The 25,583-nt window shown below is 36.9% G+C and overlaps 1 protein-coding gene across 3 annotated transcripts in view; it reads left to right on the top strand.

Moving 5' to 3' along the window:
• The window catches only part of SLC10A7 (solute carrier family 10 member 7), a 264,962-nt gene that overhangs the window by 83,580 nt on the left and 155,799 nt on the right, over nucleotides 1–25,583 (top strand). The window contains exon 6 of one of the 3 annotated variants that reach the window (XM_033215420.1): nucleotides 24,746–24,772. The exons of the other annotated variants lie outside the window; for them this stretch is intronic. Within the exon in view, the coding sequence (XP_033071311.1) occupies nucleotides 24,746–24,757 (12 nt within the window). The 3' untranslated portion in view covers nucleotides 24,758–24,772. Of the gene's footprint in view, nucleotides 1–24,745; nucleotides 24,773–25,583 lie in introns of those variants that run through there. 3 annotated transcript variants of the gene reach the window in all.

Genomic DNA, 25,583 nt, shown 5'->3' with positions numbered 1-25,583 from the left:
ATTCTCACTTCTTAGTGTTTTGCTCTTTTTCTTTTCTTCGCTTTTTTTTCTTACCCTAATTCAGTTAATCGATCAAAAGTATTTATTGATTTCCTGCTACACAGAGGTAGTTTTCTAGTGTCTGTGAAGAATGCAAAGAAATATAAGGTGGGTCCCACTAGGTTGTGGAGATGACATGTAGAAAAAGAAGTGCAATGTAAAAGTTAACAAGCCATATGAAAGATGTTACTAGAGATATATGATTGTCAAATAAATGGCACAAACAATATGCACTCTGAATTCACAGGTCTGACAGAAGTGATTGCTCTGAGCTGGGCCTTGAGGTATGGGCAGGACTTAACTGGTAAAGGAGAGGAGAGGAAATGGCATGAGCAATGGCAAAAAGGCAGAAGTGTTTTTTACTTTTTTTATTCCCGTTCTTTCCCCTGCTTTTTCTTTCACAAAGTTGAAAATTACCAGAGAGAGTTCGAGAGTGAAAATTATGATTAGGTATGTTTTGCTCCAGTGTTGTAAGAGAAATAATTCTATATCTTTTTTTCCTCTCTTCACCATAGTTACAACAGCCTAGGATTATAAAACATGTGTGAACTGTATCAGTTAGAATTAGGTTTGGCTTAACAGAAAAAAAAAAATAATAGTGACTTACACAAGATTAAGATTTATTTTTCCATTATATAACATTTGGAGGGAGCTGTCCAAATATGGTATAGTGGCTCCATGGTCTCATCATGGGCCAAGACTCCTATCTCTGTCCTCCACCATCTGCAGCATGCAGTTTTCTTCCTCAAGGCTGCCTCATGATCCAAGATAGCTGCTGGAGCCCCAGCCAGAACGTCTGGATAGCAAGGTAAAGTAGTGAGAATAGAAAAAAGAGCTCCCCACTCCAGCCTGGGTGAAAGAGCAAGACTCCGTCTCAAAAAAAAAAAAAAAAAAAAAAAACAGAAAAAGGAAAAAGAAAAAAGAACTCTGTTTGAGTCTTCTTTCTTTGAACAGCATTCCTGGAATTCCACCACAACACTAGCACTTCTTATTGTAGAACTCAGTCACATGATCACTCCTAGCCACTGAAGTTGGGAAATATGGCAATTTACTGAGAGCTGAAAATTAGATTTCTGTTACTAAGAAAGAAGAGGAAAATAGATATTGAGACAGCTAGTACATTCTACATATGAACAATGTACAACAATTATTAAAGATTTGAAGAAAGACGTTCATCTCAGTTAAATGACATGAGAAGGCTTCAGGGAGAAATTGGTGCTTGAGTTGGGATTAGGAAGAAGATTTATTTTACAGGAGTGAAATTCCAAATTGTAAACTTTATATTTTTATTTTATTATTCTTAAAGGATGGTACTTGTTACAGCTATTTGGGAATTTTCTCTATAAATGGAAAATATCCACCTGTTCTTAAAATTTAGGATTGTGAGTAGTGGTATGGTTTCTGGAGCCAGACTGGGTTTAAATTCTTACTTAACTGAATACTAGCCTAACTATGTAAGCTTCTCTATATATTAAATGAGGCAATGATAGTGCCTAAGCTGTGGACTTGTGGGATAAATTATATAAACTGTTTATATGATGTGATAAGAAATAACTTTGAGCTAAATGTTAGATCTAGGTTTTTGTCCAAGCTCTGCCCTGAATTTTTATGTGCGTGTGACTATGGATATCCATGAAATAAGGAAATTGGTTATCTCTGACTAAGCCCTACAAGATCTAAAATACCCTGATCCATTGATTATTCTCTGATTATGAGTGACCATTCCTGTGGTACAAACATAATAGAATCTGAAAAGGGTATTTATTTCAGATTACCTTAAATCTTTGAATGAAAGGCTTTTATTAGAAGAGTATTTGAAGAAAGAACTCTGAGAGCATTTTTGTTGATTTTCAGGCATCTGGGTATACTAAATAAAATACTGTACATATTTATAGCTAGTTTAATAATGTCCCAGGTCTAATTTGAACAGTCTTTTTAGGAACTAATTATTATAGAAAGCTGTTTTTGTTGTTTCTGTTATTGTTTTTAATGTAGCTAGGTGGGTAATAACTAATGATAGGTGAATTCAATTTATATAGATTTGAGACTAAGAAAATATTTTAAAATCATGCCATGGAGGATTGCTTTAAGTTAAGAAGTTAATGTCATTATCTCCTCCTCTCATTTAAATCGTTCAGTTTATAATAATTGTGGAACATAGCAAGTGATTTGAGATTTCTCTCTTAATGAGATTTTAATAAAATTTGAAAGTAAAGCACCCTGAATAACTAAAATGCTATTAAAATTTATGTATATACATGTATATAGTTCTACTTCAAGTTCAGGCAACTCACATGTTGCTCCTCATCAGAAGGTGTTGGTTTTTTAAAAATAGATACTGACATCTTTTGGGAAAATTCTAATTGAAATTTTTTTTTCTTGAATTTCAAAAGATTCAATTGTGTTGAAAACAAATTCCCCAAACTAAATTTATATCATTTAATTTGTTAGAACTTAGCATTTTTGATTTCGAGGCTGAATTCAGTGTTTCCACATCTCTAAGAATTATAGGTTAAAGTTTAAAAGGAACGTTTAGAACTTTGCTATTTTTAGACCCCTCAGCCTATTTTATTATTTTTGGTAACTCCTAATCTTAAAGGGAAATGCTAATGAATGACAAACTGATCATGCCAAACTGAGTTTTTAATAGTGATATTATAAACATTAGAACAATTCTTGGCAACATAGATGTGCTAATAAGAATTTCAGAAACATCATCATAGAGTCAGAAAGTTAAATCATCCTTGTAAATTCAAAACATCTAGCCTAAGAAAGATCTATATGAGTCAGTTTACTTTCTAAATCTTTTCATTTAAAGTGTCAAGAAATGGGTTTCTTTCACATAATTCTTCTCTTTTAAAATACACGTTGCTGGAACTAGCAGAAGCTATTCTAAGATGAACAATTTTCTTTTCATGCCAGATCAAAGGTGAAAAGGAACTCCTTGCCTTGGGGTGAAAAACTAGCCAGTTTGTATTTTCTTCCCTTACCCAATTGTTCTGTCTTCCCTCTGCATTGGCTGGTTCCCCGTTACTACCCTGCTTTGTAGAAAAATTTGAATAGTTAACTGATGTTATTATAGCTGCTGAAAGAAAAGAAATCCCAAACACGAATGCCGTGTTTTAATAATAATAACTTGCCGGGCGCGGTGGCTCAAGCCTGTAATCCCAGCACTTTGGGAGGCCGAGACGGGTGGATCACGAGGTCAGGAGATCGAGACCATCCTGGCCTACACGGTGAAACCCCGTCTCTATTAAAAAATACAAAAAACTAGCCGGGCGAGATGGCGGGCGCTTGTAGTCCCAGCTACTCGGGAGGCAGAGGCAGGAGAATGGCGTAAACCCGGGAGGCGGAGCTTGCAGTGAGCCGAGATCCGGCCACTGCACTCCAGCCTGGGCGACAGAGCGAGACTCCGTCTCAAAAAAAAAAAAAAAAAAAAAAAAAAAAAAAAATAATAATAATAATAATAACTTGTATGTTTATCACCTTCTTGTAATTTTTCCTTTCCTGTACAATGATACATGCCTATTTGATTGTTTTTGGTGACTCCTGATCTTAAAAGGAAACCCTAGTGAATGACAAAGATCATCATGCCAAATCGAGTTTCCAACTATGCTATAAAACATTAGAGAAATTCATGGTAACATAAATGTAAGAATTTCGAAATATTTAGAATGGTTAAAGAGGAAACACCATTATCTTTGTTACTCATTGATTGCTGTGGAACAATGCTTTTTAAAAATTAGATCAAGAATCTCAAATGTTAAACAAAGAGGCTTAAAGGTGGTACTAGATAAGATTCAGTTGTTAATTTGGTTTGCTTTCACCTAAGTCTAGGATATATTTAGTTTATGGTTTATGGGGTCTCTTATTTTGTAAAGTATTGAAGACTATGCTGAATTTGTGTGTGTGTGCATGTGCTTAATTTTCTTAAAATCTTAATCAACCCAAATTGTTCACTTGGTATCTTAGTTTTACCTCAAAAGTTCATGGCTTGTTTATAAAAAAGTTTTTATTTTCATTAAACTTAAATGCCAGAACAAACGACTTAATATTTAAGCAGTATCAGTACCGTCTTATAGATGCTGTTTCAAGTTCATCTTTTAGTGGGAAGAACTGGATAAAACCAAGAGTTTAAATGGCCCATCTTGGGTGTTAAAATAAATAACTGTGTTCAGATGAATGGAAGTTGGTTTCCACCTTTGCACAATGCAACCCATCATCGTGCTATGCATTTCATTTGATCATCACCTGTTTGAGCAAGTGAACATCATAAGAGCTGGATTGCTGAGAACAGACTACTTTTGTTTTAAAAATACCATTGGTTCAATTAGCAGGTAGCACAATACAGGAAAATAGGATAGAAAATCAGCACACATATACTCAGAGTCCATTAGATTCAAGGCACTTGAAGCAAATACACAAAACATAAATATGGGAAAAATAATAATAAAATATTTAAGAAAGAGAGAAGACAGGAATGAAGACTGTCTTCAATGCAGTGCTTTCCAGCATTCAGGCATCATTATAGCTTTTGCCATGTCAGCATACTGTTTGTTAAATAAGACTCACATTTTCAATTTAAATTTATTTCAAGCCAAAACTTTACATCAACACTATAAATAAAGAACTATCTTGTCGTGAATAGAAGGTAACTGAAATTAAGTCAATGGAAAAAAAAGCTACTATTAATTTGTAGCTAACCTCTGCTGCTATTCAAGGCTCTGAATCTGATGCCTGCCCTTCTTTTGATAAAAGGTGAAATTAGCACCAGCACCAAACAAAGCACTTTCTCCTTCTGCAATCCGAAGGATTGAGAGTTGAAAAGACAGTAAGTTTCATTACTAATTCTCTGTGCACATGTCCTTTGAGTCATCTTGTTTTCATTTACACTTTGGGAAACACCGTTCTCTGAGGTCACTTCTCAATCACGCCATCAAAGAAATGAATTAAAATTATTTGGAGAAGTCAAATGAAGAAACTCCTAGAATCAGGGACTCTGGCAGCCTAAACATGTTTGCATTTCTTTCACTAGATCATTTTTTACATAACACCTCTCTAGAAAAACAGTGGTATGTGTGCCAAAGTGACAAACATATTTGCAGAGTTAAAAATATGCCATAATGCTCCAGTCAGGAAGACCCAGTGATAGCTGCATGTGGGTTTGTTTTTAAAACAAACTCTTATCTGAAGTACAATCATTGTAAATAAAAAATGGTCTTTGTTACTTAATAAAAATGTATAGAATCTGTACCTATTCTATTTTAGCAGCATAATGTTCTATGCTGTCTGGCAGGACTTGTGTGGCAAGTAAATGCATTAGTCACAGTGATCATTTTTCTTGCAAATTTGTGACACAGATTTAATTATAGGAATGACCAGCAACTTACAAATCTAATTTTGGTGGAGGCTGAGGCAACTTTTTTTTTATTTTAATAATGATGGATTTTTTTAAAGCAATGATTTCATTACCGTTTAAAGAAATCTACTAGTATAGAACTAGCCAATTGACTGGAGTTATTTTATTACCCTTTAACAAATGCTATGTACTTTCATTTTAATTTTTATTAATTTTTAAAACATCATCAGTCCCAAACTGGGCAAGTATTTGCTGCTATACCCATTTGAGTAAAATAAATAAATATAAATTATTCTGGTTCAGGAGGTTTGTAAAGGACTTCCTAAGAAAGATGATCCTAGCAGTTGTTTAAAATAAAAATTAAATTTCCTTAATTTGAATCCAGCCTACTACAGAACTGCTTAGTTTATGGTCTTTAGTAGGAGATGCTTATTAACTACTAATTGATGATAATGTGGCAAATAGTTCTTATTTCTTTGTTTCTTTTTCCTTCAAACTAAAAATTTTGTATGGTTAATCTATTTGTTGAGCTAATATTTTGGGGGTCTGGCATAATGGTATGGTGAGCCAAACGATTAAGGTTCTTGCCTTCATTTACATTACAGATTCTTAAAGTGAGAATATCAAATCCTAATTGGGTGTGTGTGTGGCGGGGAGAGACTGTTGGAGTAAACAGTGTTAAATATTTTCTTAGAACTTTTTAAAAGTTTTGTTCCATTATTAATATACCTCATTAACTCAGACCCCACTACCATTCCAAATAAATCTGGCCATGTGGAGAGAAGCAGGAGGAAAATAGAGGATGGGTAAACTGTATAAACTTGGTTCTATCAACCAAAGATAATCTTCCCTTTAATTGTTGGTCCCTACAGTGAAAGCAGTGTTAGACCTACAAACTTCATCATGGACTCAGGATTTCAATTAAACATTTAGCATTTCTAAAAAACAATAGTCTGTATTATTGGAAATTGCAGATTTTAGTTTGAAATTTAAAAAATCATTTTTTAAGCCTAGATTTACTGGATGTTGCTGTTTGATCTTATATTAACTTTTAAAATGAAACATTTGTGGACTTCCTACTATATGCTCAGCTCTGGGCCAGCTTCTAGAACTGAAAAAATAATTAAAAAATATGATTCTTGCCCTCAATTTGCTTAAAATTCTTGAATTTAAATGCTGTTTTTCCTAGTGTGATGGCACAGACATCCTAATTCTGAATTTCCTCCAGGTAACTACACCATACAGTTTCAGAAACACTTATTTTACTATAAAACTTCAAGTAGGCGAGCGCAGTGGCTCACGCCTATAATCCCAGGACTTTGGGAGGCCAAGGCTAGTGGATCACGAGGTCAGGAGTTTGAGACCAGCCTGAACAACATGGTGAAACCCTGTCTCTACTAAAAATACAAAAATTAGCCAGGCATGGTGTCACACACCTGTAATCCCAGCTACTCAGGAGGCTAAGGCAGGAGAATCGCTTGGACCCGGGAGGCGAAGGTTGCGGTGAGCAGAGGTGGTGCCACTGCACTCTAGCCTGGGTGACAGAGCAAGACTCCATCTCAAAACAAAAACAAAAAACAAAAACAAAACAACTTCAAATAATACAGGTGGTTATCTCAATTATTACTTTTAAAACTGCCACTTTTTTTACAACTCCAAAGAAAACTGAATTTTTATCATGAGGTTTGTATCTACCAATTTAGATGTTTTGAAAGTGCAATTTGTCAGATACCAGATTCAATTTTTAAATATACCAAAAGCTGACTTAGAAAGATACTTTACCATGTCCGCTTGGTGGGACAATGTGTTAAAAAATAACTTTCAAAAAACTACTGTAATTTTAATATGTTTATTATAGAATGTATGAAAAATACAGATAGACTCACCTAGCTATAATAAATCAGCATTTTGGTTTATATCCTGTGCATTATATAGATGTAGTTACAAAAGTGGTATATATTGTATAGTCAATCTTATTTTCTGCCTTCTCCCTTTATGTATGTGAGTATTTTCTCATATTCTTATTTCTACTCTGACAACTTGATTTTGTTTTATATAATGCATAATATAATCTGTAATTTTTTTGGATAGAGTATTTATTCTTTCACTATTATTTTTGGAGAATACTCACCACCTAGAAAGTTTCTTCTTGCCCTTTGGAGTCAGTCCTCTCCCTTATCCTCAGTCTCTGGCAGCCACAGAATTTTTTTCCTTTCTCTATACTTTTGCCTTTTTCTAGAAAGTCATCTAAATGAAATCACACAATATATGCTTTTTGAGTACAGTTTCTATCACTTAGCATACACTTTTGTGATTCATCTATGTTGTGTATATCAGTAGTTAATTTCTTTTTATTGCTAAGTAGTATTACATTGTTCATAAATTTACCAGTTGATGAACTTCTGGTTGTTTCCTGGATGATAATTATAAATAGAGTTGCTATAAATATTTGTGTACAGGTTCTTATATAGATATATATGTTTTTGTTTCTCTTGGGGAAATATCTATGCTGAGTCATATAGTGAGTATATTTTAACATTATAAGTAACCACCAAACTCTTTCCCAAAGTGATTGTACCATTTTACATTCCCAGCAGGAATGTATAAGTAGTCCAGTTACTCCACAACCTTGCCATCCCTTGACATTCACAATGTTTTTTATTTTAGCCATTCTAATAGGTGTGTGGTCGTATGTCATCAAAGCTTTAATTTGTATTTCTCTAGCTGCTAATGATGTTGGACATTTTTTTTTTGTGCTTATTTGCCACCTGTGTATCTTTTTTGGTGGCCTGTGTATTCAAATCTCTTGCCCATGTTATTTATTAGGTTGTTTTCTTATAATTAGGTGCAAGTTTTTAAGTTTGTTTTGGACACCAGTCATTTATCAGATGTATGTTTTATAAGTGATTTTTTCCCAGTCTGTAGCTCATCTTTTCATTTTCTTACCAGTAACTTTCAAATAGCAGAAGTTCAAAATTTTTGATAAATCTAGTTTGTCTTTTTTTTTTTTCTTTTGTGACTCAGGTTTTTTGTATCCTATATAAGAAATCCTTGTTTGTTACAAAGATTTTTCTCCTATGTTTTCTTCTGTAAGTTTTAGTTTTTGTTTTTACATTTAGTCTTATGACCCATTTTGGATTAATGTTTGTGTATAGTTTAGTGTACTGTTTGATGTTCATTACTTCGCGTATGGGTTCTAGAGTTGTAAGGTTTTTGTGTCTGTCACATTTGTCCATTTTTTCCTTTATGGATTTTTTCATTGCCTTTATACGTATGAAATTTTTTCCTATCACAATGTCAGGTAAAAATTCATGTGTATTTTCATTTAGTTTTATAAAGATGAATATTTAATACTGTTGAAAAGCAAAGCCTATCATACGGGGTTTTATAAAAAGAAATAATAGATTGAAAGTGCTTCACCTGATTATGGTATCACTGGTTAAAGAAGTCAATTTCTGTTTATTGCATTCCCCATGGTGATTTTTTTGCCCTGTAAATTGAGCCTCATAGTGTTATTCTTATATCTACATAGTGATATATATGCCTGTCCCTGAAAATAATTGGATCAGTATTCATGACTGTTAAAAATTGTTTTTCTATCTTAGGATATCACACATGACATTAATGCAATTACTTAAGATAAAATTGTTTATTCAAAATATGAAATGGGGATGGAAATAAAAGAATAAGGGAAAATTGTTAGAAACCTCATTTTTATATCAATTTGATTTACAAATGTTCACACAAATTAATAGTAAAATATTCTTATTTGGAGGACTATGAACCAAGGTGAATAACTTTCTTAGTGTAATTTAAGATAATGGAGGACTTTAAAAAAACAAAATTCATAATCTTAAGAGCCTTGATAAACTTGATTTTAACTTTTGGTAATTGAACGAACTGTACTGATCAGGGGAAAAAAATTCTACTTGGTATTTTGGAAATTAGAGTCAAAGCACCATAAATCTTCTAGACTATGAGTAACTGGAGTAACTAGTGTTATCTCGAGTAACATTGATTCATATTCTGTGTGCCCAGGGATGGTTATACTCTGAGCTTACAGCTTTCTTTTTTGCTAGAACCCTACGCTTGTTTACTTTTCCTGAGTAGCTTTTTTTTGGTGATATTTTTAATAAGTAGAATAATTAACAATGTTCTCTGTGTTTATAGTTTTACCTTATAACAGTAGTTGGTCTATAGTTCAAGATTTATAGTTTGGTCTTTTATTATTCAGCCAAGTCTCTTGTAAGCAGTTATTTTCTGCAGGGTTCCTAGGTTTTCACTTGAAATCTTAAATTAATATTTTTATCCATTTATTTTGGAGCGATAATGTTTATAACATTATTTTGCTTTTGGTAATTTCCAAGAGCCAGGGCAATGATTCCTGTCTTCTTCGTTGTCATCCACACAGTATTGTAAGATAAAGTATTATCACATACTACTTTTTGTGTCATTCCTATGCCCTAATGCCTATAGTGGCTCTTAATTACCCGCTACATAATTGGCCATTCAAGGATTCTCCCAGTGTGTCCCTATTGTCTCTCTCTCCCCGCCCACCCAGTGTCTTTCATTCCCATGTTAACTGTTGATCCACCCTTCTCCACCCTCTCTTCTTTATTAAATCCAGTTTATCTATTTTTTTTTTCTTTTATGGCTCAGGTGTTTTGTATCCTATCTAAGAAATCCTTGTTTGTCGCAAAGATTTTTCCCCTATGTTTTCTTCTATAAGTTTTAGTTTTTGTTTTTACATTTAGTCTTATGACCCATTTTGAATGAATACTTTTGTATAGTTCGGTGTATTAGTTGCGGTTTGTTACTTTGCATATGGTTATAGAATTTTAAAGTTTGTATGTATGTCACATTTGTCCATTTGTTCCTTTATGGATTTTTTTCATTGCCTTTATACTTATAAAGCATCCTCCAACACTTGGACATTTTTCTGCTCCCACCTCTTTGCTTGCACTGTTCCCATCCATTCTATTATCCTAGATGTCCCTCAAAGTCTATCTCAAAAGCGATTTCTGCAGCTTTCCTTTTATGGTTATTTAGCTTTTGGATTGAGTTTCCATCTAGATTGTAATGGGTTACTACAGATTGCAACTGGTTAGTGTAGTTAGTTTGAAATTCGGACCTTCTCTCCCATCTCTGGCACTTCCTATTCTTGTTAGCCTACTATTTTTCTTTTTATAAAATAATGTCTTCTAACATAGTATATAATTTATCATTTATTACATTAATTGACTGTCTTTCCCTTTCAAATGAAAGCTCCATGAAGACAGGTGTTTGTTTTCTTTTGGTCGCTTCACTACTCTATCTATTTTCAATATTTATAGTACTTGGCACAAAGTAAGCTTTCAAAAAATATTAAATGAATAGACAGAAGTCACCCAATGAATACTATTTTAATCTCTCTTCTTCATTTATATAAGATTGTAAAATATCTTGTATATCAGATGCACTTAAAATGTATGCTAATTATCGTAATTGTATGTTGAATTCGTTTGATTAAAAATCCCATCTTTTTGTCATCTGTTTTGACCATAATTGGTCATCTGTCTATCAAATTTTTCTTTTTCTATTTTTTTTTTTTTCTGAGACGGAGTCTCTCTCTGTCACCCAGGCTGGAGTACAGTGGTGTGATCTCAGCTCACTGCAACTTCCACCTCCTGGGTTCACACCATTCTCCTGCCTCAGCCTCCCAAGTAGCTGGGTCTACAGGCGCCCCCCACCATGCCTGGCTAATTTTTTGTATTTTTGGTAGAGACGGGATTTCACCATGTTAGCCAGGATGGTCTCAATCTCCTGACCTCGTGATCCACCCACCTCGGCCTCCCAAAGTGCTGGGATTACAGGCATGAGCCACCGCGCCGGGCCATCCAAATTTTTCTTTACCACGTTAAAATGATTTTAAATTCCAAGTTTTTAAATCTCAATAAAACTTGCTACAGCCGTAAGAAATTTGTATTGCCTTTTATTCACAGTGTTGATTTGGAATGGAAGTGGAAATTCATCCCCACATCTAAGTTTGATATTTAATAATTTATAAGATCTTTTTTTCTACTAAAGAAGAAAAACCTGTGAAATAGATTAGGGCAGATTATTCATGTATAATAGGTTACCAAACCCATATGCTATTTTCATTGAAATAATTGATTTTAAATATCAGGAAGTTTTACATGAAAAATGGCTACAACTATGATTACTGCAAATATTTAAATAGCTAGAGATGTATAAATAAAAGGATATAATAAGTGATTCCTATTGTATAGCATTGTAGAGAATGATTTCACTGTTGGTATTAAAGGAAAGCATTTTTTTTCATTAAAGTTTATTTTTTAACTACTTGTGAAGTACATACTATAATCAAATTGACAAGTGAAAGTTAAATTTCTAGACAGTGCTTAAAAAGAAACCGTACAGTATCCTAAAGAAGAATTAAAAATATAAGTATGAAAAAGAACCAATTCAATGGTATATAAAAACTAGATCAAATCCATGTCTGAGAGGCATTAGAAACAAAAAGCCAAGGTGAGAATGACAAAACAGGTAACTTGAACTTGCACTATCATATGACAGCAGATGCAAGCTAATGTGGTTTGCTCTTTAGAAGCATCGTGTTACAGCCCTCTGCACTTGAGTTCGGTGGGTTCATAATTCAGAATATTGCTTTGACTTTGGTCTTATCATCTTGTCAGAGGTTAGAATTTGTTTAAATGAGATACAGAAAATGATAAAGATGTGACTTGGCCTGGAGGAGCTTTGGAGAGTGCTATCTATCTCCATGTAATGGAGAAGAGACAGACTTTGAAGAAACTAAAGGAAGAGTAGTTACTCAAATGATTTTTTTAATGGGAAGGTTGGTGTTTTTTAATTTTGTTTTGTTTTTTGTTTGTTTGCTTGTTTGTTTTTGAGTTAGGGTCTTGTTTCATTGCCCAAGCTGGAGTGCGGTGTGGTAGGATCACAGTTCACTGCAGCCTCAACCTCCCAGGCTCAAGCCATCCTCCCACCTCAGCCTCTCTAGTAGCTGGGACTACAGGCAGGCGCCACCATGCCCAGCTAATTTTTTTTTTTTTTAATTTTTTGTAGAGACTGGTTCTCACTTTGTTGCCCAGGCTGGTTCTTGATCACCTGGGCTCAAACAATTCTGCCTCAACCTCCTAAAGTGCTGGGATTACAGGTATGAGCCACTGCACTTGGCTCCATTTTCTAAGTAATAATCGGAAAAATACATTAACATCTGTGTTTTTGAGAACAGCCTAACAGAATACCTGATCAGTAGCTACCAAGGTATGCAAATGAAGAGCAGGACAGATTTGTCAATCTTTTCAATAATTAAAATCAGTAATAGGAAAGATTATTTCTAGTGTACCAAAGAAAGTAGGTTTATATGTTTCTTTTTCTCTTTTCTTCATTTATTTCTACCTTTTTAACTAAAGGGGAAACAATGAGTAGAGATCATGGAAACAATATGTAAACATAGAGGCCTCTACCTTTTGCCCTTTAATTCACAGATATTTTTCCTCAAAGATGGTTGAATCCTGATTCCATATCACTATATGTCTCTGTAGAATTTTGGATCTGTATCTTGTGTAGTTTCCAGCCAAAAAACTGTTAAAGTCAAAAGGTTAAATTTCCAGCTTAAAAAAAATTGAATAAAAACTCCTACCAATGCAAACAAATGGTTAAAAAACAGTTTTAAGCATGTAACACTAGAAAACATCCAGATTAGGAAGAATACTTTTCTTTCTTTTGTGTGCGTGTGTCACCCAGGGTGGTGTGCAGTGGCACCATCACAACTCACTGTAACTTCTGCCTCCCAGGCTCAAGTGATCCTCCCATCCCAGCCTCCTGAGTAGCTGGAACCACAGGCATGCAACACCATGCCCAGCTAATTTTTTTTTTTTTTTTAATTTTTTATAGAGACAGGATTTTGTGTGTTGCCCAACCTGGTCTACAATCCTTAGTTCTGAAACAAATCTCCCATTATGTTTGGCTACTTTTTAGATTCCATCAACTTAGTGCCATAATCAGTAAGAATTTTCTAGAGACAGAAGTAGCATACACTAATAAAAATCTCAGATAACATTGTGCATCTTTGTCTTACTTTTCCTAATTGTCCCTGACCGTTCATTTCTCTATGAGACTGCTAAATAGTGAGTCACCAAAACATATGTTTTGTTATATGTTTATTTTGTTTGTTTGTTTGGTTTTTGAGACTGAGTCTCACTCTGTCACCTAGGCTGGAGTGCAGTGGCGCAATCTCAGCTCACTGCAACCTCCGCCTACTGGGTTCAAGCGATTCTCCTGCCTCAGCCTTCTGAGTAGCTGGGATTACAGGCGTGCACCACCATGCCCAGCTAATTTTTGTATTTTTTAATAGAGACAAGGTTTCACTGTGTTAGCCAGAATGGTCTCCATCTCCTGACCTCGTGATCTGCCCACTTCAGCCTCCCAAAGTGCTGGGATTTCAGGTGAGCCACCGCACCCGGCCTGTTATATGTTTTTAAAAATACAAACTAAAAGGAAACATTTTTCTTCTTTTTATTTACTTATTTAATTTATTTTTTGTAGAGATGGGGTTTTGCTGTATTGTCTAGACTGGTCTTGAGTTCCTAAGCTCAAATGATCCTTTCACCTTGGCCTCCCAAAGTGTTGGGATTACAGACGTGAGCCACAGCACCTGGCCTAAGTTTTTCTTCATAAAGGAGAGGTTGGGTGCCACATATTCCTTAAAGAAGTTTTTCTTTCTCTACTAGAAATCACTCTTGATACCTCACAGATCTGAGAGCTCTTTCTTTAGCTTTGATGGTAGCATGATGTCGCTTGCTGAACTATTTCTAGTAATATTATTTTTTTTCATTGTCTATTGGAATCATCCCATATTTTTAAGATCCTGAGCACCTCATTGTCAGGAAAAAGTGGCATATACTTTGAAAGTTTGTGACGGTTCTGTTTAGAAACTGATTCTGTGGCTCCACTTTGCAGGAATAGACTCACGTTAATCATACTCACATAATGATATTTAATACAGATTGCCAATTTACTAATTATGAATGGAAAAAATAATTTGAGAGACCTTTAGACCCTTGGGTTGATGCACTCTCTTCATGGTTAAATTCACAAGAGAAAGTAGTTTACTAAGGAGTTTATTTGGTGAGAATGGGATTAGAGGAAGCAGAGGTAGGGGGGTAATTCTCAAGTGTGATTCTATCAGGCTGTTGGAAATGGATGTGTCTAGTTCCACTGCAAGAGTACATTGCCCTTGGAAACAGACATGTCCATCATTTGGACCAGGGAATCTTCTTTCCTACATAGTGCTTAGGTAGGTATTCTTAATCATTGCTTTTAGGTTTTTTTCTCTATTTCCATTGCTGGCTGGTTTCCCCTTTTTTATTGACCCACCATACCTTAAAGTCCTGCTGACACTGACAGCATTCTCATATTTTAAGGTGATTTTGCATGTTTTTACTGTAAAGAATTTCTTTTATTTTCAAGTTCAGGAAGAGGGAGGTACTTTGGTATTTCCATTTTGTATCGTCTATAGTTGCGCTGACCAATATGGTGGCCACAAGCCACATGTGGCTATTTAAAATTCAATTAATGAAAATTACATGAAGTTAAACTTTTCTATTCTTGAGTCACACTAGCCACATTTTAGGTATCCAATGGCCACATGTGACTGGTGACTCCTGTATTGGACAGTGCAGAGTGTTCAACATTTTCATCATTGCTCTACTGGAGAGTGGTGGTGAAAGATATTTAATAGACAAAATATTTTGCAATTATATATTTGATTAGTTTAATCATAAACTATTTTGCATTTTATACATTTTAATATAATTTGATATCTATTATTATATGTCTTTATTTTTGTATGGTTCTTTCAGCTAATAGTCCAACTTCCCATTCCAGTCTTCTCTAGTGAATTCAAAGGCAATCACATACACATGTTCTGCTTGTCAGGGATCTGTTGTTAAGATACTACTTAGTTAAGCATCCAGCACTTAAACATTTTTCTTACTGAAAAGTGCTCATGATTTTTATTTGCAGTTTTCCTTTAGTTTACTGAGAGGACTACTTACTTTAGGGTAATAGAACAAACCCTGCTGCACAGCCAAAACTTTTTTAATGGTTAAATTACAATTTACATAATTTTAACATTTCATCATGGTAGATTGCTTTTCTTTTTCAACACTATACTATTTTGACAAATTAATAACACTCTTTCAGAAATGCTGACAGTGCCAGGAAAATAAATACAACTTCATATGTATAAGAAATGTATTCTGGAAAACAGTATAATGTTGTAGCTAGAAATGCCTGAAAGTCAGTTCATTTTCAGAGTCTCAAATATGGTTTTATTTTTAACTCATGGTCTCTTCTGTATTTTTTTTTTTTTTTTTTGAGGCGGAGTCTCGCTCTGTCACCCAGGCTGGAGTGCAGTGGCCTGATCTTGGCTCACTGCAACCTCTGTCTCCTGGGTTCAAGCCATTCTCCTACCTCCGATTCCTGAGTAGCTGGGATTACGGGCAGCTGTCACCACACCCAGCTAATTTTTGCATTTTTATAGAGATGGGGTCTCACCACGTTGGCCAGGTTGGTCTCTAACTCCTGACCTCAGGCGGTCCACCCACCTTGGCTTCCCAAAGTCCTGGGTTTACAGGCGTGAGTCACTGCGCCCGGCCCTTCTTCTGTATTTAACAATGGTTATCAGACAAGAATGGTGGCTCACACTTAAAATCCCAGCATTTTGGGAGGTTGAGGCAAGTGGATCATTGGAGCCTAGAATTTTGAGACCAGCTTGGGCAACACAGCAAGACCCTGTCTCTACAAAAACTTACAAAATTAGCCTTGTTAACTTTCTGTCTCGTTGATCTGTCTAATGTTGACAGTGGAGTGTTGAAGTCTCCCATTATTATTGTATGGGAGTCTAAGTCTCTTTGTAAGTCTCTAAGGAATTGCTTTATGAATCTGAGTGCTCCTGTATTCGGTGCATATATATTTAGGATAGTTAGCTCTTCCTGTTGAATTGATCCCTTTACCATTATGTAATGGCCTTCTTTGTCTCTTTTGAACTTTGATGGTTTAAAGTCTGTTTTATCAGAGACTAGTATTGCAACCCCTGCTTTTTTTTGTTCTCCATTTGCTTGGTAGATCTTCCTTCATCCCTTTATTTTGAGCCTATGTATGTCTCTGCATGTGAGATGGGTCTCCTGAATACAGCAGACTGATGGGTCTTCACTCTATCCAGTTTGCCAGTCTGTGTCTTTTTTTTTTTTTTTTTTTTTGAGGCAGAGTCTCACTCTGTCGCCCAGGCTGGAGTGCAGTGGCGCGATCTCGGCTCACTGCAAGCTCCGCCTCCCGGGTTCACGCCAGTCTCCTGCCTCAGCCTCCTGAGTAGCTGGGACTACAGGCGCCCGCCACCGCGCCCGGCTAATTTTTTTTGTATTTTTAGTAGAGACGGGGTTTCACCATGGTCTCGATCTCCTGACCTTGTGATCCGCCCGCCTCGGCCTCCCAAAGTGCTGGGATTACAGGCGTGAGCCACCGCGCCCGGCAGTCTGTGTCTTTTAATTGGAGCATTTAGTCCATTGACATTTAAGGTTAATATTGTTATGTGTGAACTTGATCCTGTCATTATGATATTAACTGGTTATTTTGCTCGTTATTTGATTCAGTTTTTTCCTAGCCTCGATGGTCTTTACATTTTGGCATGTTTTTGCAATGGCTGATACCGGTTGTTCCTTTCCATGTTTAGGGCTTCCTTCAGGGTCTCTTGTAAGGCAGGCTTGGTGGTGACAAAATCTCTAAGCATTTGCTTATCTGTAAAGGATTTTATTTCTCCTTCACTGATGAAACTTAGTTTGGATGGATATGAAATTCTGGGTTGAAAACTCTTTTCTTTAAGAACGTTGAATATTGGCCCCCACTCTCTTCTGGCTTGTAGAGTTTCTGCCGAGAGATCTGCTGTTAGTCTGATGGGCTTCCCTTTGTGGGTAACCCGACCTTTCTCTCTGGCTGCCCTTAAGATTTTTTCCTTCATTTCAACTTTGGTGAATCTGGCAATTATGTGTCTTGGAGTTGCTCTTCTCGAGGAGTATCGTTGTGGCGTTCTCTGCATTTCCTGAATTTGAATGTTGGCCTGCCCTACTAGGTTGGGGAAGTTCTCCTGGATGATATCCTGAAGAGTGTTTTCCAACTTGGTTCCATTTTCCCCCTCACTTTCAGGCACCCCAATCAGATGAAGATTTGGTCTTTTTACATAATCCTATACTTCTTGCAGGCTTTGTTCATTTCTTTTTCTCTTTTTTCTTTAGGTTTCTCTTCTCGCTTCATTTCATTCATTTAATCCTCAATCGCTGATGCTCTTTCTTCCAGTTGATCGAGTCGGTTACTGAAGCTTGTGCATCTGTCACGTATTTCTCGTGTCATGGTTTTCATCTCTGTCATTTCATTTATGACCTTCTCTGCATTAATTATTCTGTCAATTCTTCCACTCTTTTTTCAAGATTTTTAGTTTCTTTGCGCTGGGTACGTAATTCCTCCTTTAGCTCTGAGAAGTTTGATGGACTGAAGCCTTCTTCTCTCATCTCGTCAAAGTCATTCTCTGACCAGCTTCGATCCATTGCTGGCAAGGAGCTGCGCTCCTTTGCAGGGGGAGATGCGCTCTTATTTTTGAATTTCCAGCTTTTCTGCCCTGCTTTTTCCCCATCTTTGTGGTTTTATCTGCCTCTGGTCTTTGATGATGGTGACGTACTGATGGGGTTTTGGTATAGGTGTCCTTCCTGTTTGATAGTTTTCCTTCTAACAGTCAGGACCCTCAGCTGTAGGTCTGTTGGAGATTGCTTGAGGTCCACTCCAGACTCTGTTTGCCTGGGTATCAGCAGCAGAGGTTGCAGAAGATAGAATATTGCTGAACAGCGAGTGTACCTGTCTGATTCTTCCTTTGGAAGCTTCCTCTCAGGGGTGTACTCCACCCTGTGAGGTGTGGGGTGTCAGACTGCCCCTAGTGAAGGATGTCTCCCAGTTAGGCTACTCAGGGGTCAGGGACTCACTTGAGCAGGCAGTATGTCCCTTCTCAGATCTCAGCCTCCATGTTGGGAGATCCACTGCTCTCTTCAAAGCTGTCAGACAGAGTCGTTTGCATCTGCAGAGGTTCCTGCTGCTTTTTTTGTTGTTGTTGTTTAGCTGTGCCCTGTCCCCAGAGGTGGAGTCTACAGAGACAGGCAGGTTTCCTTGAGCTGCTGTGAGCTCCACCCAGTTTGAGCTTCCCAGCGGCTTTGTTTACCTACTTAGGCCTCAGCAATGGCGGGTGCCCCTCCCCCAGCCTGGCTGCTGCCTTGCGGTTAGATCGCAGACTGCTCTGCTAGCAATGAGGGAGGCTCTGTGGCCGTGGGACCCTCCCGGCCAGGTGTGGGATATAATCTCCTGGTGTGCCAGTTTGCTTAAAGCACAGTATTGGGGTGGGAGTTACCCGATTTTCCAGGTGTTGTGTGTCTCAGTTCCCCTGGCTAGGAAAAGGGATTCCCTTCCCCCTTGCACTTCCCAGGTGAGGCGATTCCTCGCCCTGCTTCAGCTCTCGCTGGTCGGGCTGCAGCAGCCGACCAGCACCAATTGTCCGGCACTCCCTAGTGAGATGACCTTAGTACCTCAGTTGAAAATGCAGAAATCACCTGTCTTCTCTGTCGCTCACGCTGGGAGTTGGAGACTGGAGCTGTTCCTATTCGGCCATCTTGCTCCGCCCCCTTCCATTCACAATTGCTGCAAAGAGAATAAAATACCTAGGGATCCAACTTACAAGGGATGTCAAGGACCTCTTCAAGGAGAACTACAAACCACTGCTCAGTGAAATCAAAGAGGACACAAATAAATGGAAGAACATACCATGCTCATGGATAGGAAGAATCAATATCGTGAAAATGGCCATACTGCCCAAGGTTATTTATAGATTCAATGCCATCCCCATCAAGCTACCAATGAGTTTCTTCACAGAATTGGAAAAAACGGCTTTAAAGTTCATATGGAACCAAAAAAGGGCCTGCATTGCCAAGACAATCCTAAGTCAAAAGAAAAAAGCTGGAGACATCACGCTACCTGACTTCAAACTATACTACAAGGCTACAGTAACCAAAACAGCATGGTACTGGTACCAAAACAGAGATATAGACCAATGGAACAGAACAGAGTCCTCAGAAATAATACCACACATCTACAGCCATCTGATCTTTGACAAACCTGAGAGAAACAGGAAATGGGGAAAGGATTTCCTATTTAATAAATGGTGCTGGGAAAATTGGCTAGCCATAAGTAGAAAGCTGAAACTGGATCCTTTCCTTACTCCTTATACGAAAATTAATTCAAGATGGATTAGAGTCTTAAATGTTAGACCTAATACCATAAAAACCCTAGAAGAAAACCTAGGTAGTACCATTCAGGACATAGGCATGGGCAAGGACTTCATGGCTAAAACACCAAAAGCAACGGCAGCAAAAGCCAAAATTGACAAATGGGATCTAATTAAACTAAAGAGCTTCTGCACAGCAAAAGAAACTACCATCAGTGTGAACAGGCAACCTACACAATGGGAGACAATTTTTGCAATCTACTCATCTGACAAAGGGCTAATATCCAGAACCTACAAAGAACTGAAACAAATTTACAAGAAAAAAACAAACAACCCCATCAAAAAGTGGGCAAAGGATATGAACAGACATTTCTCAAAAGAAGACATTCATACAGCCAACAGACAAATGAAAAAATGCTCATCATGACTGGCCATCAGAGAAATGCAAATCAAAACCACAGTGAGATACCATCTCACACCAGTTAGAATGGCAATCATTAAAAAGTCAGGAAACAACAAGTGCTGGAGAGGATGTGGAGAAATAGGAACACTTTTACACTGTTGGTGGGATTGTAAACCAGTTCAACCATTATGGAAAACAGTATGGCAATTCCTCAAGGATCTAGAACTAGATGTACCATATGACCCAGCCGTCCCACTACTGGGTATATACCCAAAGGATCATAAATCATGCTGCTATAAAGACACATGCACACGTATGTTTATTGCGGCACTATTCACAATAGCAAAGACTTGGAATCAACCCAAATGTCCATCAGTGACAGACTGGATTAAGAAAATGTGGCACATATACACCATGGAATACTATGCAGCCGTAAAGAAGGATGAGTTTGCGTCCTTTGTAGGGACATGGATGCAGCTGGAAACCATCATTCTTAGCAAACTATCACAAGAACAGAAAACCAAACACCGCATGTTCTCACTCATAGGTGGGAACTGAACAATGAGATCACTTGGACTCGGGAAGGGGAACATCACACACTGCGGCCTATCATGGGGAGGGGGGAGAGGGGAGGGATTGCATTGGGAGTTATACCTGATATAAATGACGAGTTGATGGGTGCTGACGAATTGATGGGTGCAGCACACCAACATGGCACAAGTATACATATGTAACAAACCTGCACGTTATGCACATGTACCCTAGAACTTAAAGTATAATATAAAAAATAAAATAAAATAAAATAAAAAAAGAAAAAAGAAAAGAAAAATTAGCCATATGTGGTGTTGCCTGCTTGTAGTCCCAGCTACTCTGGAGGCTGAGGTGGGAGAACCGTTTGAGCCCGGGAGTGCTAGGCTGCAGTGAGCTTTGATTCTGCCACTGCACTCCAGCCTGGACAACAGAGGGAGACCCTGTCTCTATTTAAAACAAAAACAGACAAAACCCAGCTGTTCTCATGGGACTATAATATTTTTAAAAAATCTGCTTTAACCTCCTTCACAGTTCAAAGATCGTTTTTTCTAAGACAGGTCTTTCTTACATGGTTGTTTGACTGACTAGGCCAGTGATTTTCTAACATTTGTATTCCACTGATAAGTAAAACTTCAAAATACATTTTGGCAGGTGCCTAATGTTTTCAGTTCTTTATTTTCTAAATGAAATTACCATTTGTTATTGTCATCATTTTGTGGAAGGAATGGGCATTTAAACATAAAACTGACAAGGATATATTTCAGAATAACTGGAATGAATGTATGATATTCATATTACATTCTTCTTATTTTTCCCATTTATTCCTTTAGGGCTATTGAGTAGCACTAAACCTAAGCTCTTCACTGTTGAAATTACCAACCATTGTTAGTTGGGTTTCTTTTTCTTCACTGATCTTTTACCACCTCTTTTTGGTGTTTTAAATTAAAATTTTGATGTAGATTTTATGCTTTTAGTCAGACAAAGACTGTCTCTAGGCAAGGAAATCCTATCACATAATTAGGAAACATTTGACAAATCCAAAGTCTGACAAGTGATAGTGATTTATCAAAAAGTTATTCAACACTTTTAACCATACCGACTATTATTATAATTTTCATTTGTCTAATTCATACTCTAAATTTGCCCAAGTTATACTCTGTAGGGACTAAGAAGAAATAGAACTGAGGGAAGAAGGAATCAAAGCAATACAGAGAAAATGACTTGTTAAATAGATCTAGGAGTTAGTTGCAAAGGAAGTTTATTTTCAGGTTAGGTTAATTTAGCTCACTTGGTAGGAACTTAGAATTTTAGCAAAAAAAAAAATTATACAGTTTGGAAAAATGCATTTTTGGGGGTGACCTTTAAAAATATGTTTATAATTTTTGCTTGTGAAATTTTCTATGTGCTTAGTGGACTTGTGAAAGAACTTTTAATACATATGTATTCATCTATATTTTTATACACAATTGTTCTTATCATTGGGAAAGGTCACTTGTTATTGAATATTTTGAAAGTAATGGTTTCAGTGTAGCTGCTGTGAGGAATAAAAAAGTGTCAACAGGTCCAAATCCTACTCTCAGAGAATTTACACTATAGTAATTAGTACATATGAAAGGACATGTAAATGTAAAAAATTGGCTAAAATATGGGCGGTTGGGAAGACCTCCCTGCCCTTACTGGGCCACATCAGGTTGACCTTCTCCAGTTGGGCTGTTCTCAATTTTCAAGATCTTCACACTTAACATTCACCAAAGTAGATGGCATGAGAAGCAGCTTTGCAGAACAGGTAGAGTTTAGGAAAATAATGACATTCATTTCAGACTAAGGGGACCTTACTATTATTGATTCTCTAGGCAACAATCTCAGTAGGAGTATTTTATGATGAGTTATAATATTAGCACATTGTAGACAAAATACAGTATAATCCAAAATAATAATCCGAAAGAGACAAGTAATACATGTCAGAAAACCAGGTCTAATGTTTGTCATAGATGGATTTTTGCAAGAAAGGTATGTTTTACATGAGACGTCTACAAGTTCATTTATTAAACTTTTTAGTTACAGTTTTATACACAGTTAAACTATAGTAATGTTCTTTTTAGGTAAATATACTCTCTTTCTAAATATTAATCTTTACTTCTGTTGAAAAATAGTTTTTCTTCTAAATAAGTAAAGACTTAATTTGCTCCTATCAATATTATTGACATCATAGCAGAGCCCTAATAAATTTGGCCTATGGTATGGCATCTAAATTATGTTCTGTGAAATGCAAGAATTAAAGGAAAAGACTGACGTTTCATAGATCCCCTAAAATATACGTTATTGGAGACAGTTATACCATATGGGAAAAATTTCCTTTTTTGCACCTTTATTCTCCCTATTTATATACCTGTACCTTTCCTAGAGCTTTTTATTTCTCCATTTTCAAAGATAAATTAGATCTTGAACTGTTATTATTTTGACTTTTTATGCTTGGCTCTTTTCAATACTGAAAGCTATTTATTAACTTCATGTTATACATATGTCAGTGAAGTCAGTTGAGTTACATTCAGTTTGGTGATGAAGAAGAATATAAGATACAATTTCTGTTTAAGAGAATATAATTGAAGAAAGGAGACATGCCTAAGTAAAACACTCAGAGAAGGAAACACAAGACAAAATATAATTAAGTGCTCAAATGTGTGATATCATCAATTAAGAAAGACAGGACACAGTAGGTTGAAGTGATCGGGAAAGGATGCTGGGGAATGTTAAGTGTGAAGATCTTGAAAATTGAGAACAGCCCAAGTGGAGAAGGTCAACCTGCGAGACGATGTGGCCCAGTAAGGGCAGAGGCCATGCCTGTTATGCTCACTGTTATATCTCTCTATATATAAATGTAATGGCAAATATGGTGTGTGGTACATAGTAGATGATCAACATATGACAAATAAATGAATGAATGGTCAGTTGCAGGCAAGAAAGTGAAAAGAGGGGCATTTACTGGAGTAAGCCCATTCTTGGTGGCTGGTGAGACAGTATTTTAGAGAGCCTGAGTGAGAGGCTTAACTTGGACTTGATACCATGTGAGGCATTGCTGAAGAGTTTTCAAGGAGTGTATAATGGACAAAGTTCTATATTGGGAGAAATGGCCTGGTAACAATGTGTTTGTTGGTAAGTTGGTGAGTGAAAGATGCTGTGTAGAGTATTCTGAGCCCGGATGAACAATAATGAACACTTTGGCTAGAGCTTTTCAATTGTCTTATAAATAAAGGACCACAAACACAAAAGAAAAAGGAAAAACTTTCTTAATCATTTATTCAATTATTAGACAGTTAATATTAACCTAGTGACTACTGTATGCAAGGCCCTGATACTGGAGGAGGAGTCTCTACTGAGTTTTGAGTTAGGGATACCTAACTAGGAGTAGTGATAGAGATTAAGTAAGATCAAATCTCTCAAATGCTTAGCAGAGTGGCCCATTAGCAAGCATTCATAAATGGTAGGTGCTACTATTATTATCCAGAGTATTTTACCCCAAAATTCTCTCTATAAGCCTTTCTCAAGACCTTTTTTATTTTTAGAGACAGGATCTTGCTCTGTCCCCCAGGCTGGAGTACAGTGGTACAATTATATCTCGCTGTGGCCTCAACCTCCAGGGCTCAAGCAATCCTCCCACCTCAGCCTTCTTAGTAGCTAGGACTATAGGTCTGCAATGCCACACTCAGCTAATTTTTAAAATTTTTGTGTAGAGACAGAATCTTGCTATGTTGCCTAAGCTGGTCTTCAACTCTCAGCCTCAAGCGATCCTCCTGCCTCAGCCCCTCATTCTGCTGGGATTACAGGAATGAGCTACCATGCCCAGCTATTGAAAGTTCTTATCTAGCCCCCAAATATGATATTTTCCTAAATCTCTGACCCCTAAAAAAAAAACCAACAGCAACATTTTTAAAATTAGAAACTTTGAAATGTATGCAGAGTAGACCAAACAATATTAATAAGCCCTGTGTACCTATCTCTCAGCTTCTACAGATGTCAACTCGGCCCAGTCTTTTTTCCTCTACACTTCCATCCACTTTCTTCTTCTCAGGTATTATTTTGAAGCAAACTCTGGTGATCATGTAATTTCAACATGAATCCCTAATAGGTAAGTCTTTAAAGCATCACTATGATGGTGTTTTTTACTACATACTTATACTGACCAAGTTTTTCCTGAAAGCTTCTGGAATATTATATGGTAAAAAGGCCAGGAAATTTGAGAAACATAAAGAGACTGGGGACTCAAAGATCTTTTTTTTTTTTTTTTTTTTTTTGAGACGGCGTCTCGCTCTGTCGCTGGGGCTGGAGTGCAGTGGCCGGATCTCAGCTCACTGCAAGCTCCGCCTCCCAGGTTTACGCCATTCTCCTGCCTCAGCCTCCGAGTAGCTGGGACTACAGGCGCCCGCCACCTCGCCCGGCTAGTTTTTTTGTATTTTTAGTAGAGACGGGGTTTCACCGTGTTAGCCAGGATGGTCTCGATCTCCTGACCTCGTGATCCGCCCGTCTCGGCCTCCCAAAGTGCTGGGATTACAGGCTTGAGCCACCGCGCCCGGCCTAGATCTTAAGATTAATTGTTGCGATGCATCATGAACAAAAACAGGAAATTTAGGTGAGAAAACCATTATGAGTGAGATAACTAAACATTTCATTTGATATGTATTAGTGATGTGGTGTCCAGAGGTAGATATAGTAGAGAGAACTATTTTTTTTCATGAATGAACACCACGTGGATGTTAAGTGAATAGAGAGTCTTTTAGTTCGACCATTAATTCTCCTCTCTCTTTTGTTTTCTTCTTAACTTCTGATCTCATCCTTCCTATGTCCCAGTCTTCAATTCTATATGGCCACTCCCCTTCATTCTCATACATTTTTTGGTATACTTTGTAACC

Source organism: Trachypithecus francoisi, unplaced genomic scaffold (genome assembly GCF_009764315.1).
Source record: "Trachypithecus francoisi isolate TF-2019V2 unplaced genomic scaffold, Tfra_2.0 Lachesis_group1, whole genome shotgun sequence".
Lineage (NCBI taxonomy): Eukaryota > Metazoa > Chordata > Mammalia > Primates > Cercopithecidae > Trachypithecus > Trachypithecus francoisi.
The sequence above is the reverse complement of the archived record's forward strand: the minus strand, read 5'-3'. Positions and strand labels throughout refer to the sequence as shown.